Source organism: Lissotriton vulgaris, chromosome 3_1 (assembly GCF_964263255.1).
Source record: "Lissotriton vulgaris chromosome 3_1, aLisVul1.2, whole genome shotgun sequence".
Classification (NCBI taxonomy): Eukaryota; Metazoa; Chordata; class Amphibia; order Caudata; family Salamandridae; genus Lissotriton; species Lissotriton vulgaris.
The window spans coordinates 1067201030-1067221952 of record NC_141689.1 but is presented as its reverse complement, the minus strand read 5'-3'; the positions used below and the strand labels follow the sequence as shown (position 1 = coordinate 1067221952).

Genomic DNA, 20923 nt, shown 5'->3' with positions numbered 1-20923 from the left:
TCCTGAAGCCCTTACTCTTCTCTAACCAATTCTTTCGCGTAGGAACTTCTGGGCTGGATTTGACTAAGGCATTTTGCATAGAATATGCTCTCCTATATGTGATAGAAGGAGTGGTTGGAATTTTGTCACCTATGACAGGATCACATTTGACCAAACCCCAGTGCTTGGAGATAATTTTACCAAGTGCCCCATGCTGTCTATTGTAGGCCCAGATCAATCTTGCTGTTTGATCCTGGGAGGTGGTAGGCGTATTTGTAACTTTGCGTTGCAAGGCTTGATTGCGAGACTGGGCATTTGCTTTAGTTATAGCCCTATCAACCACTGCAGCCTTGTACCCCCTTGCCAAAAATCTAGACCTACTGGCTTGCTGAGCTAGATTGCATTGAGCTTCAGTACTGCTCAGACGTCTAATGGGCAGCGTCTCGCCATACGGGATGCTGCGTATAAGGTGAGCAGGGTGATGGCTGCTGGCATGGAGTATTGTGTTTCCAGCCGTTGCCTTGCGGTACAACCTGGTTTCAAGTTTGTCTCCTCCTGGTGTGACTGTCATGTCTAGAAAATGCACCTGATCTCTGCTAATGGTCGAGGTAAACTTCAAGTTGAAATCATTACAGTTTAGCATATCAACAAATTGCTCAGCTTCTAGACGAGTGCCCTTCCAGACCAGGAACACATCGTCTATATAACGATACCATCTTGTTATAGACCGCCTGGCAATGTCGGAGTGTTCGCCAAAGAGGACCTGTCTCTCCCAGTAGCCCATATGGAGACAGGCATAACTGGGAGAGAAACAGGCCCCCATGGCTACACCCCTGACTTGCTGATAATATCTGTTGTTAAACATAAAGAAATTATGGTGTAAACAGAATGAAATCATAGAAAGTAACATACAATTATGGTCAGCCATGATGATTGGTCTCAAACCTAAGTAGAATTCAATGGCTCGCAGTCCGTCTTGGTGGTTGATACTTGTATATAAAGACGTGACGTCTAATGTAATGAGCCATGAGTCCGAATCCCATTTGATATCCTGTATCTTCCTCACAAAATCATTGGAGTCTTGGACAAAGGATGGTAAACTCTGCACAAACTCCTGCAAGAAAGAGTCCACGTAGACAGTTGTCTTTTCTAGTAGCCCCCCACACGCTGCTATTATTGGTCTTCCCGGGGGTTTATGTGGGTTCTTGTGGATCTTCGGGATTAGGTATATGACTGGCATGACCGGATTGTTGTTCTTAAGATATTTGAGTTCATCCATACTCAGCAAGACAAAAGATCTCCACCCCATTAATAGCGAGTAGAAATCTTCTTGGGCTTTCTTGATCAGTGAGATGTCGCTGTGTCTATAGCAGTCTGAATCGTTTAATTGAGAGAGGGCCTCTTCTAGATATAGTTTGCGCGGCCATAAAACTATATTCCCTCCCTTGTCAGACTATATATATATATATATATATATATATATATATACAATGTCCAGCATGCAGTGGGGCAGCAGGAACAGCACAAGGAGCTTCACACCTGTGAGGCAGAGAAGGGGCGTGACCACGTGACTGGGAGTGGTCACAGCTGATATAACAGCACAGCAATGAACCCGTGACAAGGAAACAACTGGAACAGGCACTGATGAATCCATTTTAAGGAAGAAATGCGTCTGCGTAGCGTTTCAGGAAACCCTTTTTATGCTTGTGCAGCTACAACAAATAAAGCCGCTTTTATAGTCCCCCGGAGCATGGTCACACTTTTTCCTGGTGGAGGGAAAAGATTGGAAGCTATATATATATATATATATATATATATATATATATATATATATATATATATATATATACATATACAGACATATATAGACATATATATATATATATATATGTGTCTGACTCGGAAGTGGTGTTTGGAGTTTCCGCGTATTCAATTACGGAAGCCGGCTTGCTTTCGTTCCGGACCCCCTTTCCTGGTTGTGGCGCCACTGTCAAGCCATCGTGTTCAAAAGTTTTCCTGGAGGAAATCAATCGTGGCAGCCCCCTCATGCGACCTGTAACAAGATATCCTCAACCGGCTGTGCAACCCGGGCATTCATCGGCGGATTCGGAAGGCTCTGCCAGAGGAGTGACAGCGGTGTACGCGGTGAGTCTAAGTCTGTGGAAGAACGGAGGTGGAAAGGTTTCCCTGTTTTCGGGGGATAGCGCATAACGATAACACCATTTGAACCAACTAGTCATCAAGGTGGTGTAATTTGCAATATTTCAAAGTCGGGCAAAGTAGAGGTTATGTCTGCGGAGGAGTTCCGTGTGAGGGAGGAGGAGGCGGAGTTACTATTCAGTCAAGTCATGACGCCAAGTAACAGTACTAGTGTACCAGCGGTAAGCGCAGAGTCACAATAAAAATCTAACGTGAAGACACTATACAAGGCATTGGAAAAACAAAAACGGCTTGAGATAACTAAATGGTGGGAACACTATTCCCTTTCCAAATATGCAGAAGTCAAGAGGGTGCCACGAGGGCTAAGAATCATGTTAGCACCGAGCTTCGAAAATCCCAACCCATTAATGCTAAAAGAATGGGGTAAAAATAACCTTGCGGCTTCAATGAATTTAGTTCGTATTCTTATCAAATACACCGCCATAGACAGAGATGCTATTTTGAAAATCATTGCTGAGTTTGAAGAACAAATAAATGCATTGGGTGAAGTGGAAGAGGCTAAACAGTTGAAAGAAGGAATGGTTGACCGCCTAAAAAAGCATGCCGAGAAAATAAAGGCGAGGAAAATCAGCAAATTCACCCGAGACGCTTCAGACTATGCGAATGGACAAATATTTACTTTCGCAAGAAAATATAACGCAACAAAAAGACAACAATTTAGAGGTTCATCAAACTCCACACCCAATGCTCAACCTACAACAGTTGAAAATGAAGCCTGTGACGAAGCCTCAGCTGGCGCTAGTAGCGACACAATGTCTAGCTACAGTGGGTCAAGTGGTTCAAGCATGGATTTAAATGTCATTAATCAAACTTTGCTCGTTTTGAATATTGATGAGGAGCTGGGTTTTTTAGTGGCAGAAAGACTACGCACACTTCGACCACGCCAAAAGGCGGCAATAGATCCCGCCGCAACCAAAAATGTCGGGAAAGGCGGAGAAGATGCAAACAAAGGGGCCAAGAAACAACAAAAAAACAATCAACGTTGGAAGAAAAAGAAACAATAATGGATAGATCCATTATTAACTTATCTGATGTGGTCCTTACTAAAGCGGAGCAACAACTTCTTGCTTTAGGCTTAAACTACTGCCCTAACCAAAACTTCAACTATGCTTCTACCAGAGTGGATGTTTATTGTTACATCCGCAAATTAAAGCTACGCAAATTCTTCGCCTTACAACGTCTCAAAGCCACTGCTGGCACCAACAATTCTGCTAGTCTGAATATCACTGACACGGAACAGTCTTTATCAGTTTCAGATGCACCAGCGCTTCTTGCCATCCATGATTTAGCGAATGAAGATAGCAGTGGAACAATCAATGAAAGTGAAGTGGTGAGCACACAAAACCGACTCGAAAGAATCAATATATCCAAATTAGGAGCAGGCATTACTCCATTTAAGAGAAAATCTGATTTTGTACCAATTATGACTCGTGATGCAGTTGACGTTTTCCAGGATTGTGTCATTACAGAAATTAAAAAACTGCATAAAACTAGCAACATCCACAAAAAAAGAAAGAAATATGATGTGAAACAGGCGCAATACTATGCACTGATGAAGAAACTAAAGAACAATCCTGACATCGTAGTTAAAATGGCGGATAAGGGTGGAAACATCGTTATTTGGCCAAAAGCAGCGTACATTCTGGAAGCCCAAAGACAGCTATCGGATCCAGCTTGTTACAAAAAATCTACAAACAAGGAATATACCAAGGCTAATGAAAGCTTAAGCAAACTCCTACAAAAATATCGCAGAGTGGGCCTAATCTCAGGGGAAGAGTACCAATTCATGCTTAATGAACATCCCACTTTGCCAATTATGTATTTAATTCCTAAAGTACACAAAGGACAATCACCGGTGCCAGGCAGGCTGATCATCTCTGCGATAAACAGCTGTGGAGAAAGAGTAGGCCAATATGTGGATTTTTTTCTGCAAAAATGGGTAAGCAGCCTGCCTAGCATTGTACGTGACACTGGAGATTTTCTGGCTAAAATAGAGGATCTAGAATGGCAAAATGACATGCTGCTTATTACTTTGGATGTTGAACAGCTATACACTAGCATTTCACACACTGATGGTATGAATGCAGTCTCTCATTTTGTGGGCCGTCGGCCAATTGACTTTTATGAGCATAACAAAGTGATTCTGGGCCTACTTGAATGGTGTTTATACAACAACTATTTTTTATTTGGTAAAGAAATTTGGAGGCAACTGAGGGGCGTGGCGATGGGGGCCTGCTTCTCCCCCAGCTATGCGTGCTTGCACGTTTGCTGGTGGGAGGAGCGGGTCCTCAACGTTACGCATCAAGTGTGGGTACGAGAAAAAATTGTTTGATACCTTCGCTATATTGATGATATTTTTATAGTTTGGCAAGGTGATGAAACAGAAGCTTGTGCTTTTATTGATGCAATTAATGACAATCCATTTAACCTTAGATTCACTTCTAAAATAAGCGCCAAACAAGCGGAATTTTTGGATGTCACTGTGTATATTGATGATCATAGCAGGGTGCAGACAACTCTCCATCGTAAAAGCCTTGCGGGTAACACTACCCTCCATGCCTCTAGTTTACACCCCAGGCACACGATCCAAAGTATTCTCTATGGAGAAATTCTCAGGTTGAAAAGAATATGTAGTACTGCTACTGACTTTGAGATGTGTGTTAATGACCTGCGCAGTCGCATGAAAGCCCGAGGATACACAGAAAAAATGTTTAATCAAGCGTTAGCAAAATCACAGGGCAGAACACGGGCCAGTCTGCTAAGTCAAGCTCCTGAGAATACTGAATTACCTGATGAGATAGTAGATATCACCAAACAGGAATGTCCCAGATTTATCACTAATTACAGTAGCCAACAAAACAGGATAAGGCAAATAATCAACCATCATTGGCCCACTATACTAACTGATAGTGTATTGGGTAATATGCTTCCTGATAAACCCCTGGTCACCTTTCGTCGGGCACTGAGTATGAGTGCTGTGCTCGATCAGAGTAGTCCTGAGCTCAAATGTAAACCAAACTGGCTAATCAAGGAGGGATTCCGGAAATGCTCTACCTGTAGAGCATGTAATTTCGGAATTAATAAGACACACTATAAAACCCCCTTCAGCGACACTGAGATTCCCATTAAAGGCCAGCATACATGCAAAACGGAATATGCAGTATTTGTACTGACATGTACTTGTGGCCTCAATTATGTAGGCAGTACCAAACAGCCAGTACATGTCAGAATTTTGCAGCATATTCGGGCCATTTTGCACTCAGATCCTGCATATCCGGTGGCACGCCACTTTTTGAGCTCACACAACAAGGACATCAATTGCTTATCATACTATGTATTAGCCTCAGTCCCCAAACTAAGGCGAGGTGGCAATCGTGAGCTCAAACTCCGGCAATTAGAGTCACGAATGATCCTCAAATTTGACAGTAAATGGCTGAATGGGCTTAACATTACAGAGGATCTTCGTCATTTCTTGTGATATGCTTTCTGTCTTTCGATACTGAGTTTTTAATATACTAATTGAATCTTGGTGTCTTTCCCTCTAGATAGTCAGGTACCCTGTTATCTAGTGGGCCAAATATTCTTTTCTAGGTGACCAGAGACAGTACTTGTTTAGTCAGCCATTTGCTTGGCCAGTCAAGTTCCTTGTTGGCCATTTTTCCATCGATAGATTTAACTCCTTACCTTCTCCAATTTTGTAAATATTGTTATTTAATACTTTGTATACACCTTTTATCAAATGTTGTATGATATTTACTAGCACTTTTTTTGCACTGGGTGTTTTTAGCTATAATGAATTTTACATATTGTAGTCTTATGTTAGTATCAAATGTTTTTACAGCGTTTTAAGAGATATATAGAAGGACTGTGTCCTATCTCTTACTGTTTGCATTCATGCATTAAATACACAGGATACTTTGCAATATGTAGGTTTAGCACTTTATCCCCATTTCCCTTATTTCCCTATGCACTTTAATATACTCCACTTGACGCAGGCTTGGAACCAGTCTAATTTGTATATATTTGCACTTATGAATCAGCCTTAGATCCTCCAGTCACTTTAAATACATTATGTTTGAAATTTACGGTTTTTTTAAATGGATTTATCCTGGAATTGATTATATGAAATTGTCACAAATATTACTTGTGGAACTATATTGCACTTTTATTGCATAGTGTTGTATTTCATTGTATCTAGAATGATTGTTTATTTGATTTACACACTATTTGCGAAATGTAAAAAGTCCGTATGTAGCACTACACTCCCACAGACAGGAGTAGTATGTCTTTCATTTCTTTGACATTCTGACATCATGTGACTGGGCGGGCTGATTGGGTGTGCACTGCATTATAAAATTAAAAAATTCTAACTGGCTCACTTGCATGTGAACAAGGGCTTTTCAAGCCCGATACGCGTAGTGCCCTCTTGCCTACCGACTATCCTGCAATAAAGAACCTGTGAAGCGCATTTGGTGGTCTGTCTCCTATGTTTCCTTGCCGGTCTGACTCCTGTCTGACTCGGAAGTGGTGTTTGGAGTTTCCGCATATATATATATATATATATATATATACATACTAGCAGCCCGCCCCAGCATTGCCTGGGGCAGAAGGGGGCTGGGGGCAGCATTTCAGGCTTGCGTGCACCACCGCCCCGGCCTCCGCCAGCCACGACATTGTCTGTGTCCCGGACAATGTCGTGGTGGGCGGGGGAGGGGCGGGAGTGCACGCAAGCCTGAAATGCTGCTCCCAGAGCCTGAGCCTTACCGCAGTTGTTCCAGGCCAACCTCCCGCACCGGCTCCCTCCCGTCCCGTGTCCCAGAGCCTTACCTGAGCAGCCGCTCCTCCCTAGCTCCTCACTTCACCGCCGCTCCTCCTCGTCATCACGTACGTTGCGGCCATCGCTACGTCGTGGCGGTCAGCGTCGCGGCCGGCGCTACTTTCAGGGCACTACTTTTTTTTTAAGTTATATTTTTAAATTTACCGTTTTTTTACTTTCTATAGCCTATGTCCATCTGTACACCCTGAGGATTACAACAATGTATTGGGTGTGTGGATTGGTGCTGTGGTTCCCGAGTTTACCTTGCCAACAGGTTTGTGTTCTCTCTTTATAATAGTAGTATAGATAACACATATATATACATATATATATATTCACTGAAAAAAACCATAGGTTTGAGGGAGGTTGTAGTTAGTTGCAAATTTCACTCATGCAAAACCGGAGAAATTTGGCTGTTATAGTTAGTTAAGCTGACTATAACTCACGCCCTCGCAATGTACTTCTGATACGTCACAAATTACATAAGTAGTGAAGTAGTGTGGCTCACTGGTTAGAGGCGGCAGACCCGAGAGCAGAGGACGGCCCGGGACCAGGGTTCGATTCCCGGCGCGGCAGGTTTCTGGACCAGGGTCAGCGGACTCGATAATTCTCTCGCCTCGGTGCCCACTCTGATCAGCGATCACACTCGGCAACTCTGGGCATTAGCTTGCCTCATCTTCACTAAGGGCCCCACCAGACCGCCGGGGATGCCTGGTCTCACCCTGGAGATACCCATTAAGGGACCATCTCTCAGGGAAGCCAGGAAGGGTTTCGCAGCAGTCGAAGCGCCTTGGGACCCTACGGGTAAGTAGTGCGCTATATAAATGCCAATACATTTACATAATTCATAACATGGTCAGTTACATCACTGATGACATCTCAAATGACATCACTGATGACCTCACTGATGGCATCCAGTGACTATGTGTTTCTGTAAAGTTTAAATAGAGGCCCTATTGCAACTAAATAATCAAACATGTTATTTAAAAAGCCGTAGGTCAAATCTTAAAACAATGTTGAACTCCTATTACGCCAAACTATCATCCTGGGGAACTAGAGGACTAATATGTATGCAGGAATACATATTTTTAAAGATTGATTATCCAACAACTCCCTCAATTTACTTTATCCCTAAAATACACAAAGACACATGCAAACCAGGAAGACCTATTATATCGGCGTGCGATGGACTATTAGATTACACGTCACAATATGTGGACTATTTTTTACAAGGATATGTTCAATCAATATCTTCCTATTTGAGACATACCAGTGACTTTTTAAACATATTGAAAGACTTTACTTGGCACAAAGATTACTAGCTAGTTTCACTAGATGTTACATCATTGTATACTAGCATTAGGCACAGTGATGGTGTAACTGCATTGAAACATTATTTATCAAAAAGACCTGGACAGTTTACCTGACATAGTCAAATGTTTGATTGAAAGGATAGAAGTCTGCCTGAACAATAACTTTATGTTCAACAATATGCTTTATCAACAGATCAGAGGAGTAGCCATGGGTGCCAGCTTCTCCCCCAGCTACGCATGTCTTCAGATGGGCTGGTGGGAGGAGCTGGTACTCACAGAAAACACAGTAGTTGTATGCAAAACAACATCAAATTATGGCTCTGCTATATAGAAGATCTGTTTATAATATGGAGAGGCACACACCATGACGCGCAGAACTTTATCAACACCATTAATGAAAATACATTAAATTTACATTTTACAGCCACAATCAGTGACACTACAGTCAACTTTCTAGACACTCAGATTTACATCCACATTGATAAAATTGAGACCAGGTTATATTGAAAAGAAACAGCTGGCAATTTGACCCTGCATGCTAGCAGTACCCATCCAAGACTCTTGATAAATAGCATCCCCTATGGGGAAATGCTCAGACTAAGGATAATAAACAGAAACAATAATACTCTTAAAAAAGCCCAACAGGACAGTAAAGCCAGGCTCCTCAAAAGAGGTTATGCACTCAAGACTATCAATGGGGCCGTTACTAGATCCATGATCGAAGACAGAGTAGAATTAGTCAGGGGAAAACGTGAGACAACAATAGTTTACCAAGACCAACTGGTATATCAGCGATAGTCTAAAACTGAAGATTTTAGAATAATCATGGACTTTAGCAGACAGCACAGATAATTACATAACATAATCACATGCAATTGGCCACTTGTACTGAGTGATCCAGTTATAGGAACAACACTACCACACAAGATATCAGTCACGCACAGCAGGGTATTAACTAAGAGGGACAAACTTGTTAAAACTAGTCCTGAGGTGATTGAGGGAAGCAGCCGGCCTAAAACCAACAAACAAAGGCTTCTTCAAGTGCAAAACGTGTAAAGCGTGTCAACAGGGAATAAGTAAAACCACGTATCAGACCCCCTTTAGCCAAACGCAGTACAAAATCAGCAAACTTTTGACGTGTAAAACAGAATATGTGGTTTATGTATTGATATGCCTATGTGGCCTAAAATACATATGCTGTACCAAATTACAATCACACAAATGGGTACTACAACATATACGGGCCATAAATACCCAAGACAATACATATCCAGTCGCAAGACATTTCAAGGAGTACCACAAGTCTAGAAGTCAAGATCTACAATACTTTTTAATTGACTCTGTACCACTGAGCAGAAGAGGTGGCAACAGGGAAGCTAAATTACGTAGACTAGAAATGAAGTACTTTCTTGAAATGGACTCCAAACACCCAGGGGAGCTCAACATAACAGAGGAGCTCTATACTTGTGTATAGGGTGTCACACAATTCAAAATTGCACTGGCGGCTTTATGTTTTATGAGTCATATTGCATATTTTTACGATATTAATGTTATTTATATATATTTGTATATTTCATATTTATTATTTTGAGTGTTCAATGTCTACACGCAAATGATCAATGAGTTAAATTTAAGATTACAGAAACATAAAATTGTATATAAATATGACAACAAAAGTAGTGCTTTGAAATACATTTGTGGGACATTGGGTATTTATACCAAGAATTTTGGCAGATATGATGGTCACAAATCAAGCACCATGGTGAGTAATGTGCAATGTTATGATATTTAATAACATAACATAGATAAAATAAGAAATTAAATTGTGCACAGAACAGTAGGAATTTTAGCAAGTCCCCCACTAGCACTTTATTTACCATGTTAGCACTTTACACAGGATAATATGGCCTAAAAGGTTTAAAACAAAGCAATGACAAATACCATAGCACATGTGATGTTACGCGCCCTTAGTTGCATATACACACCAAAAGAAAAATGAAGTATATTGACAACTATATGTATAAAGTTATGCTGATAATGTTTCCAAGTGAATAATTGTCATGTAGGCACAATACAAATTTGGTCTCTTAATATTTGTCTTAATCAACAGCGTTTAAGTGTGTACAAAAAAAAGTATTTTACTAAAAGAAATTTTTATCTGAATATTTATATATATATATATATATATATATTTAATGCATAAGTTGATCTTAATTGACCAAAAGATATGTCATACCCAAACAATGCTAGAACGCTATGAAATGCAGTATTGTCTATGCTTGTCAACCACTTGTTTAACATTTCATCTAGGTCCATACCCAACGCAAATTTTGCGCTGGTCAATGAGCACTCTGTCACGTTAAAATCAAACAAAGAAATAATTCTGCAACTTCAGGAGCGGAAACGCGTAATGGCGACATCGCAACAATAACATTTCAACACTTACCTTGTGGTCCTTCTCCGTGCGTTCGAGGAAAACTTGCAAAGTCTAAAGAGAGTTGAATATATATATATTATGTATATATATCAAAGTGAATAATAAATGAGCATCAGTAGCTGCTCATTTGTTTTTCACTGCTCCTTGAAGGAGTGTCCCATAATGCTCTGGAAGGGCTATTTAGTGTGTTTTTGCTTTTAGCTTGGTGATATCCTTAGAAATGGCAGGGGCACCTCCAAACAGATTTTTCAATGTTATGGAGGGCTGCAGGAGGTACACCAGCCCCCAGCAACATTAAAAAAACAAAAAACAGTAAATCCACCTCCCCATGTTCATTAAATCCATGTCCCTAGGAGAACTTAACATATTTTAAATCACTCATAGCTGGAGCTCTGTGCTCTTCAGCTGGAATGCAGTGCCCGCTTGTGGTTTTTTTTATGACTGCAATTTGTGGGCTGCAAATGTTAAAAAGTGCTCAAAGACATGATGATTTTATTAATTTATTTTTTTTATGTCTCTGTGTCATTCCTTTATCATTTTTCAACCCACAAAATGAAGTTGTAAGAACGACTCACAGATATGTTGATTTTATTTATTTAATTCAAACTTTATAATTGTATTTTATAATAAGCAGCTACTAAACATTGTATTGTGTGAACTAGAATATACATTTGATTAACAATATTGGTGATTTTTGGATAAAGATGCTAAACTTACTTTATACATATTGATATGCTCACATCTTGATAAAGCCAATCGGGCCATTTTTATGTTTTGCTATTGTGATGTTTTGACATAGTCAGTACGCTTGCTTGATTACTTCCAGGACCTGCAAGACCAACCGCATGCAGCAATGCCAGAAAGCCTTGTGTTTTTTGTGATAGCACACATGTAGGGGGTTGGGCACAATTCCTGGCCACTGGCAATGCCTTGCGCCCAATCCCACACTGTGCATGGCCAAAGGACGAGCATAGTGGGGAGTAGGTATCTCTCAATGGATTGGAGCGAGGATTTGTGCAGGGCCTGGCTCCTTACAGGGCATGGAGTGGTGTGCGCAGGTCGGGGTTGGCCTTACATTTCTTAATAAAATAACAATAAACTCTGAAACAAAATCCTAAAAGTATAGGAGAATAGTGCAGTTCTTCGCAAGTGGACTTTGTTGGGTCTTTAAGGTTCATTACCAAAAAAGCTCAACCTGAGCACCTTTTCAAATGTGAATTTTTATTAAATCACTGAATGGATTTACTTTCTCAGTAAAGTTCCAACTTTTTTGCCAAATTTGATATAATTTCGATACACCATTTATTCGATTTCTCACAGGAATTAACATGGGAAATCACCATAATGGGATCTCACTTCTTTTTTAGGCTCCTGCTTGACGGATCAGCACAACACTTTCCAAAATGGAGATGAGGTGGACGAATCTTTATTTGAAAATTTTGCGCAGATTCATCAAATGGCACCAAATGGTGCCAAAGTTATTAGCAAAACAAAAAAATGTCCTTCCATTGGAAGTGTTAGCCTATCTATAACTAGATGTTATGGTCAGTTAGGTGAAAATGTCAGTGACAACGTTACATTTTACACAAAAAAAGTTAGATTTAAACACATAAACACACTGAAATTCAACACTTATAGTTATCTAACTATAACTCATGCCCTATAGTAACTATAACTTGCACCCTAGCCAAGTACAGCTAAGTACCCCACATATTACATCACCCATGCCATGATCTTTGACACCAATGATTGCATGACTGCAACATTTGAAATTACATCATTGGACAAAAGTGTGCCTGGCAGGGGCAGGACTTATAGTTATTTCATCAGTTATTAAACATCCTCATCTGATGCAATCTGTGTCTTCGTTTTGGTACTCACCCTGGCATGCCAATTGCACCAATAGCTAATGATTTTGGGATCTTTTCTGGCCAGTTTGGAAGCAGCAAGTTTAAACCAGTGCCATTCGAAATGGAATGTGTTGTCCAACCAGCTGAGGAAACAACAAATTCACCAACTTGAAACGTATGGTTCTTGCTTTCAATAACTCTGTAAAAGTGAAACAAAAAGTATTCACAGTATATCCAGAATAATATGTCAATTCATTACACTTTTCTACAGGTTCTAAGGGATTTATCCAATATACACACATTGAGATTACTGGGAATTTTCCGCGAGGCTTACTTTTGCTTCACCGGTCTGAACATATTCCTAATACTCCTTAAAGCAAGAACACATAACATCAACAACAAGGATAGCCTTTTCCTGAGAGCTTTGTTTCTCGGAGTCACCCTCAGTACCCTAATGCTCTCTAGGGTCAAGGTCATCAAACTCTTTGAGAAATGGCAATTAACATGAGTAGCCTGTGACTGTTCTCACACCTTTCCAAACATCATCTTGCATAACACCGCCTTGAGCTGAGTGGATGTTCATGGAGACATTGTCTGAGAAGTCAAAGCTGTATAGCTTCGCAGATGAGCTTGCACGTCTGCATCTAAGTTGTACGTGCATGTGCTCCTTTGGGCCATCTGCATACGATTGGCTGTGCAATATATGCCATTTTAAATAAGGTAGTGAATACATTCACCAGTCCCTCTCTTATCTGGGCCTGCCTCGAACAATAGAGGTCCTGGTGAATGCGCAACATGTATTGAAAGGGTTAACTCCAGTGGCGGTGTGTCATTAAGGGCGCTGGGGCGTTGCCCCACAAGCCTCCCACTCCCGCAGCTCCCTCGGCGTCTCTAGGGAGAACTGACAATCAATCATGTCAATCAAGCATGACGACGGACTGCCCACCCCCTTCTGAGTCTGAAGGGGGTGGGCGGTCCGACATCATGTTGACTGACATGATTGTCAGACATGGGGCAGGCAGCACAACACAAGTGCGCATGAGTGGGGACGGAGGGCAAATTTTTCCTCTGTGCCCACTCATGCGCACTAGTGTCTGGTCTGCTGGCGCATGCCCATTAGGAGAGCGAGGGTTGAGCAAAGGCTTAAAACTCGGTCTCCTAATGGGCAGGCGCAGGGCGGTGAACAGCCCTGCTCTAAGAGGGTTTGCCAGCAGTGACGTCGCAGCTGTTTGTAGGCGCCAACCAACAGGACCCTGGGACCGGAGCAGAGGCAACGTTGACCCGGTCCGGTAAGTTTTTTATTTTATTTTAAAACTCTCCCCGGCCCAGCCCCCACCCCTGCGCGACCCCCTACCTTTGTGGTACACACGACTAGCTCCTCTTATCCCGGAAATGCAATTATCCCACTGCTGAAATGCCGCTCCAGACGGAACAGGTGGTTTTCTTCACGATGCAAGCTCTATAATTTATCCCGTTCATCCACTCATATACAGTTATAGATTGCTTAAAAAAAATTCTAATACATTGCATTGTATTTCTGAAAGACTGAGACATTTTTTACTGCCTTTTTCCATTGTTATACCATTGACAGGAGTGGCATGATTCACGTATGACCTGCAGCAGGCTCACTAAACCTATTTTTAATCGTGGGTCTTATGGACTTGCTATGTTACCCCATGCCACCTGCTCTGCCTCAGAGGGCCTAGTTCTTCAACGTGCTGCTCGGCTTAAAGAGCTCTCCCTCCAAGTAAACAAATCACTTGGATGTTATTTTAGGCTTCGGAGTAAATTTCGTACTCAAAGTGACTAACAAAACTACAACCACACCACTAAAAAAAACACACAGTGCATGTATGTTGTCTTTTATGGGCCCGTCCTCTTTTAAAAATATCAAAATGAATTTCCACAAGCTGAGTGGTGTCGCTGTAGAATGGGGTTCGCATCATTTAAGATCATGATTACTTCGGCTCTGGTTCCATACACAAGTTCCAATCATGCGCACACCCCCATCGGCTGCAGCCACACACAAAACAGCACCAATCTCTCTCTCTCTCTCACACACACACACACGCACACATACACACGCACACCCCCACGCACGCGCACACACACACCCTTGATTATAAGCACAACGCTGAGGCTTCCAGGCAAGGCAAGATGCACTTCAGAACAATCTACTTACTTAAGCACAATAGAAGTGCCCCCTCATCACGCATTGTTCCTGGTTGCCTGTTATGAAGGGTTAAGAACAAGAGGAGACCAGCAGGCAGTACAGGCGGCTTGTGGGTATATTTTCTACTTGAGGAGAGCAACTTCAGCCCTGAAGGGAATTTGTTTGTGTGTACAGGGCATGTGTACACTACAGTATACATTTTCTTGGCTGGTATGTTGGACAGCAGGGTCCTGGGACCGAGAGACTGAGGGAGAGTGGAGGCTTGGAGTTGGAGGAGAAAAAGGCCTGAGGATGAGCAGAAACTCGGAGGTGAAGGAGAGAGAGGGTGAGGGAGAGCAAAAACTTGAAGGTGGCGAAAGGAGAGAATGAGAGAGAGCAGAGACTTTGAGTTGGAAAGAGAGACTGAGAGAATGCAGAGCCTTAGTGGTGCAGGAGAGAGAGGCCAAGGTATAGCTGAAACCTGAAGGTGGAGGAGAGAGAGCAGAAGCTTGGAGGTAGAGGAGAGAGAGGTTGAGGAATAGCCAAGACTTTAAGGTGGAGGAGAGAAACGCTGAGGTACTTTAGTAACCTTCTTGCTTTCTCAGATTTGCTTAAAAATGCACCAATTGCCAACTACTTTTTCAAAATTTTTATAAGGTGGAATCCCTTATGCCAGTAGGGCTCGTGCGCTACCCGCGCTCACCATAGGCCACTCGTCCCCAACATTTATGCCACAACACTTTCAAATGTCACCAGCCGCCACTGGTTAACTCTTTTGTATATCGCCGCCAAATCAAATCATGACAATCACTGTTTAAAGTTTCTTGTTTTTGGGTATCTGTGCTTTTGTGCATGGAGGGCCCCATGGGTTATAGCATGTGTTGTGTGCATTCCAAACGATAACTGGCACATTTCTGTGGTTTTACTCATTTGAGACAGAGCCATAACTCCGTTTGTAACAGTTATTTCTTCAATACAGGAACTACTGCATTCCACGCTTAGAACTTTACCATTTTCCAAAATCTTTACAATTCCCAATAGTTCAAATAAAATACTGGCTTTCAACCTGTCCCTTTACACTTTAGTGTCGATAGTCTAGGTCAATGGGACTGCTGCCCAGTCGCTCCTCAGTGTTTCCACCTTTAGGTGGATAGCATCCTGAAAATGGAGTGCCTTGAAAAGCAGATAATGCAGTCAATACTTTCCTGCTGTTCCAGGCTCTTCTCATAGGGTGTCAGGACAATGCAGCTTATGGACAGCCTTATGGATGCTTGTCCTGCCTCCCATTCTACAGATTCTTGGTCAAATGGCTTCCCTGCTCAGATACCCCTCTCTTTTTTCCTATTTGTGAGCCTGATTGGTGCTGGGTGTGGGTGGACATTCTGTAGTTCAGTCCCGTTTAAAGCGAAAGCTCCTCCCTCCTTCCTTTCTAATAGGAAAGTATGGCATTTGGATACTTTTTTTTACAATTATTTGTAAACGCATATAAGAATATTGAGACAAATAGCAAATGTCATAAACCACTGTAAACTTGCTAACGTATACAAAAACATCCACCATCTCACTACAATATGTGCATCATCACAATATGAAACAACCATCTTAATATACCATACAACTCCAATACAAATTTAAACAGTCAATAACATACCATACTGCAACACAACTACATGATTTAGCAAATCACAATGCAATTTAAAATTTTTACCAGTATCATACAACCACACATCAACTGATATCTACAAACACAAAAAAGGACAGTCAGTCTTACTATGGCAAGCTAGAAAAAAATGCCATTATACATACTATAACCAATTAATATGTAATAACATATACTGAACACGCAAATGCAAAAATACCATCTGAACCCCTTACTCCCAACTCAGAATGTAATGACACACAATTGAATATATCCCTATATGAAAGCTTTAAACTTTTCTTAAAGATCAAAATAGCATCATTTTGTTGCAAAATAGCGTATATCACTAATACAAATACTTTCACAGCAACAGTAGTTCCAAAACTACTCATTGCTAAAAAAAAGATTGAACTAATATAATGTAAATATCTAAATTCCTACCTTACCTAACCATATCCAGAGAATTTCAGGGGCTTTTAGATTGTTTTTAACTGTAAATTCACTTTAACTGTGATTTTTTTTCTGTGAATTTCTAAGTTAAGTTTTTAAAAACATAGGTTAAGGTCTTATAACCAAAGCTAACCATATTTCATTTCAGTATTTGTTTCAGTGAATTTCTTGGGGTTTTTGATCATCTGTCATTCACAACTGTTCCTTGCACTATCTTCCTATTTACACACAACTTCCACTGTGCATGGCCTTAGACCATCCACGAGCAGCTAGGCCTGGCTACAGGTTTTGGTTGTGGGGAATAGCAAATGGGGATGGCAGTAGTGGGAGTCTGCCATACCCTGTGCCCAAACCCCTGCAGATGGCTGAGTTTACTTTTTTTCAGTTTATTTTGTTGGGGACATTCTGGCCATGCTTTCAGTGGATGTTACCCCTCTCCCCTTTTGGCTCCTATCAATCTATTTTTTAGGATTCAGTCTGAACCAAAGCACCAAGTTGTCTTGCAATGGCTGCAACAACACATTTTTGTCTGTGTGAAAAGCTAACCAAGCTTCAGCTTTGTGAACCTGAAATGGTCACCAGGTAAAAATCTTCTCTGTCCATCCAGGTTAGAATATTTTTTTAACATTTTGGACTTGCAAATCCAGGTGCAATGACCTTCCCAGATTAATGTCCAGATATTTTAAACTCTTTATACACAGACTAAAACACTTTCTGAACACTATTTCCTTGCACACTACTGAAGGCACTTCCTTGAGTAAAGTAAAGTTACATTCCAAGTTCGTTATAATTACATTCCGCAGTAATTTACTTTATCAATATCAGGAATAGGGTCAAGGTGTAACAATTCCACTTGCAACACAAGATTATGAAGAAGAGCTGTTGTATTCCAAAGGGTAAAGATTGGAGGCTTTGTGAGATGGGTAGATGTAAATATTCCCAGGCATGCAAAGACTAAATTAATCAAGCAATCAGGGTCTTGAATAGTGTGGCTACTCACCTGTGAGGGTCTCCAGGTGCTGGGGAAGCCAGAGCTGTTAGTCGAACTGGGTGGAGAATCATTCGAAGAGCCAGGTCTTGAGATCCTTCCTGAATTGGGTGAGCAACGCAGATTGCGTAGGGTGAAAGGGCAGAGGGTTTTCTGGGTCTTCGCAGCTAGGTGGGAGTCTGACCTTCCTGCGATAGTGGTCTTGTGGATCCTGGAGATGGAGGCCAGGTCAAGTTGGGAGGATCAGAGTTGTCTGGCAGGTACGAATTTGAGGTGGTGGTTTAGGTATGCTGGTCCTTCATTGTGTAGAGCTTTGTAGGCATAAGTGAGGAGTGTAAGGTGTTGCGTGTATGTGGCTGCAGAAGGGAATGTTGAGTACCAGTCTGGCAGCCGCGCTTTGAACGTTCTAATGTTTCTTGAGCTGTTTCTGAGTGACACAGGCATACTGTGCGTTGCTCTAGTCGAGTCTGCTGGTGAGGATAGTGTGTGTGACTGTCTTTCAGAATTCTGTGGGGATCCATCTGAATGTATTTTGAAGAAGGCGGAGAATATAGAAGCAGGCGGAAGAAACTGCGTTGATTTGACGGTTCATGGTGAGCGATGAGTCCAGTATGATGCCAAGGTTGCATGCATCGTCGTCAGGGTGGGGGGAGATCCCAGAGCGGATGACCACCAGGAGTGAAGGAAATGGTCCCAGGATTAGTACTTCGGTCTTGTCCGAGCTGAGCTTGAGGAAGCTGTCTTTCATCCAGGTAGCAGCAGCCTTCATTCCACTGTGGAAGTTGGTTCTGGCGGTTATGGGTTCATTGGTGAGAAAGGGGATCAGTTGGGTGTCGTCGGCATATGGGACGATATTGAGTCTGTGGTTTCTGATGATGGCTGCGAGGGGGGCCTTGTAGACGTCGAAGAGGGTGGGGCTCAGGAACAAACTCTGGGGCACTCCACAGCTGCTCTCTGTGGGTTCTGAGAAAAACAGTGGTAGTCTGACTCTCTGAGTCTTATCTCATTGAGTTTTGTGATTAGGGTGTGGTGGGAAACGGTGTCGAAGGTGGCAGAGAGGTCTAATAGGATGAGGGCAGTGGTCTCACTCCAGTCAAGGAAGGAGTGGATATCGTTGGTGGTGGCAAGGAGTGCGGTCTCCGTGATGTGGTTGTTTCAAAAGCCAGATTGTGAGGTGTCCAGGATGTGGTTCACTTCGATGAACTCAGAGATTTGGGCATTGAGGACCTTCTCGATAACATTGGCAGGGAAGGGGAGGAGGAAGATGGGTCTGAAGTTCTTGAGGTCTTTTGGGTCTGAGGACGGCTTCTTCAGCAGAGGGTTGATCTCGGTCTGTTTCCAATCATCGGGGAAGTTGGCGGTTTTGATGGAGCAGTTGATGGTGCGGCAAAGCTGGGGGGCGATGGTGGCGGCTGGTCTGTGCAAGATGTGGTACGGGCAAGGGTCTGTAGGGGATCCTGAGTGGATGCTCTTCATGGTCTTGAGTGTGTCTTCTGTTGTGAGTGTGGTCCAGCAGAGCATGGTCCGTTACGGTGTGGCTTTGTTGTGTGCGATGGTGGCGGGCATTGTGGCCAAGTCTAGGGTGTTGACGCTATTGTAGATTTTCCTGACCTTGTGGTAGAAGAAGGTGATGAGTTTGTTGCAGAGTTCTTGGGAAGGGGGGGACGTCTGGTGTCTCACTGTTGGGCTGGGCGAACTTCTTGACAATGGCGAAGAGCTCTTTGACATGTTACAGCACATCACACTTCCAGGTTCGAAACAACAGTTACAGGGCAATAGTGGCAATCTGTATAAAAGGCTGTTAATCCGTGTGGGCTGCGTTTGAAAATGCTTTTGGTGGTTGCTTTCTCAGTTTGGACCCAATCTTTGCTCCTTCATGTGTTTTTATTCTCTTTATCAATTCCCTTGGCTCCCTTTCCCCCCTTTACCGGTGACCTATCTTGTATGCTGTGCTGCTTGTTGGATGCAAAAACCACAGTTGATGGATAGAATGTAGAACAATGTCATACATTCACCCCAGTACAGAGATCTGGGCCTGAATCCATCATTTTTTTGCACTCCACACCACCCCAGTTCAGACATGGCCATATGCAAATCAGCCTTTACCCTGTGCCTCATGGGAACAGTCCAGCCCGAACTTCCAAGCCATGTCTTCCCTGGACCGGAATCAAGCATCCTAGGACCGGTTTCTGGCTATCAGCCGTCATCAGCCAGGATAGATTGACTCCAGTGGTGTGCAAATGGCCATGTCTGTACTGGGGTGGCTTGTGAGCAATATAACAATGGATTAAACCCAGATCTGTGACTGGGGGTGAATGTTTTGCCATTGTGCAACATTCAGTCCATCATCTTGTGTGTTGTGCTGCTTGTTGGAAGTATTTTGTGCCACTTCTGCTTGTTACCATCTATTACAGAGTTGCTGATCTCCCATGATTACACGGACACTGGAAAGACTCTTGGTATTTTTGGCTTTCATCACCAACTTGCTCCTTTGTCAGAAACTCGTAAGCAACATTTCAATGTTTGGATTTTTCACTGTAAAGATAGCTATGTAATTTGTTTCATATAGAGCCCATTGTTGTTTTCCCTATGTTAGCCTAACTGTGTACATTTTAGGCCACTTTTGCTTTGCACATGTCAAAAAATATCACGCTTATTTTTGTGCCACATTCTTATTTTGCAAATGGGCTGCACATGTTTTTGTATTTTGTTCTTCTGCTGGGATTTAGCAGAACACCACATACAAGGTCACACAACACCGTTCCTTCTTATACTCTGTGGTCGAACTGTTATGTGCCCAGGTTAGGCCCATGTAGGGAAGATGCTCATTTCTTACATTGTACTCTTTTGTATTACGGCTGTGACCCTTTTCACATATTTGCGTATTTGACAAAGTTAAATTTGTTTCTCTGAAACTACTTCTGTTTACACATCTGGCTTCGCATTACATTATCATGATGCCTCGAACACCAAGTACAAGTCTTTTACGCACATATGTACAAATGTTGTTCTATCTTCTTCCACAGTATGACAGGGCTATCTACATAGCCATAACATATCTAATCTAAACATATTGCAA

At 42.2% G+C, this 20923-nt stretch overlaps 1 protein-coding gene across 1 annotated transcript in view; it reads right to left on the bottom strand.

The window, feature by feature from the left end:
* LOC147727409 (prostaglandin reductase 1-like) overlaps nt 1-20923 on the bottom strand; it is an 841629-nt gene that overhangs the window by 438871 nt on the left and 381835 nt on the right. Inside the window, exon 5 of the mRNA XM_086963105.1 lies at nt 12647-12814. Coding sequence (XP_086819231.1) covers nt 12647-12814 — 168 coding nt within the window. The remainder of the gene's footprint in view (nt 1-12646; nt 12815-20923) is intronic.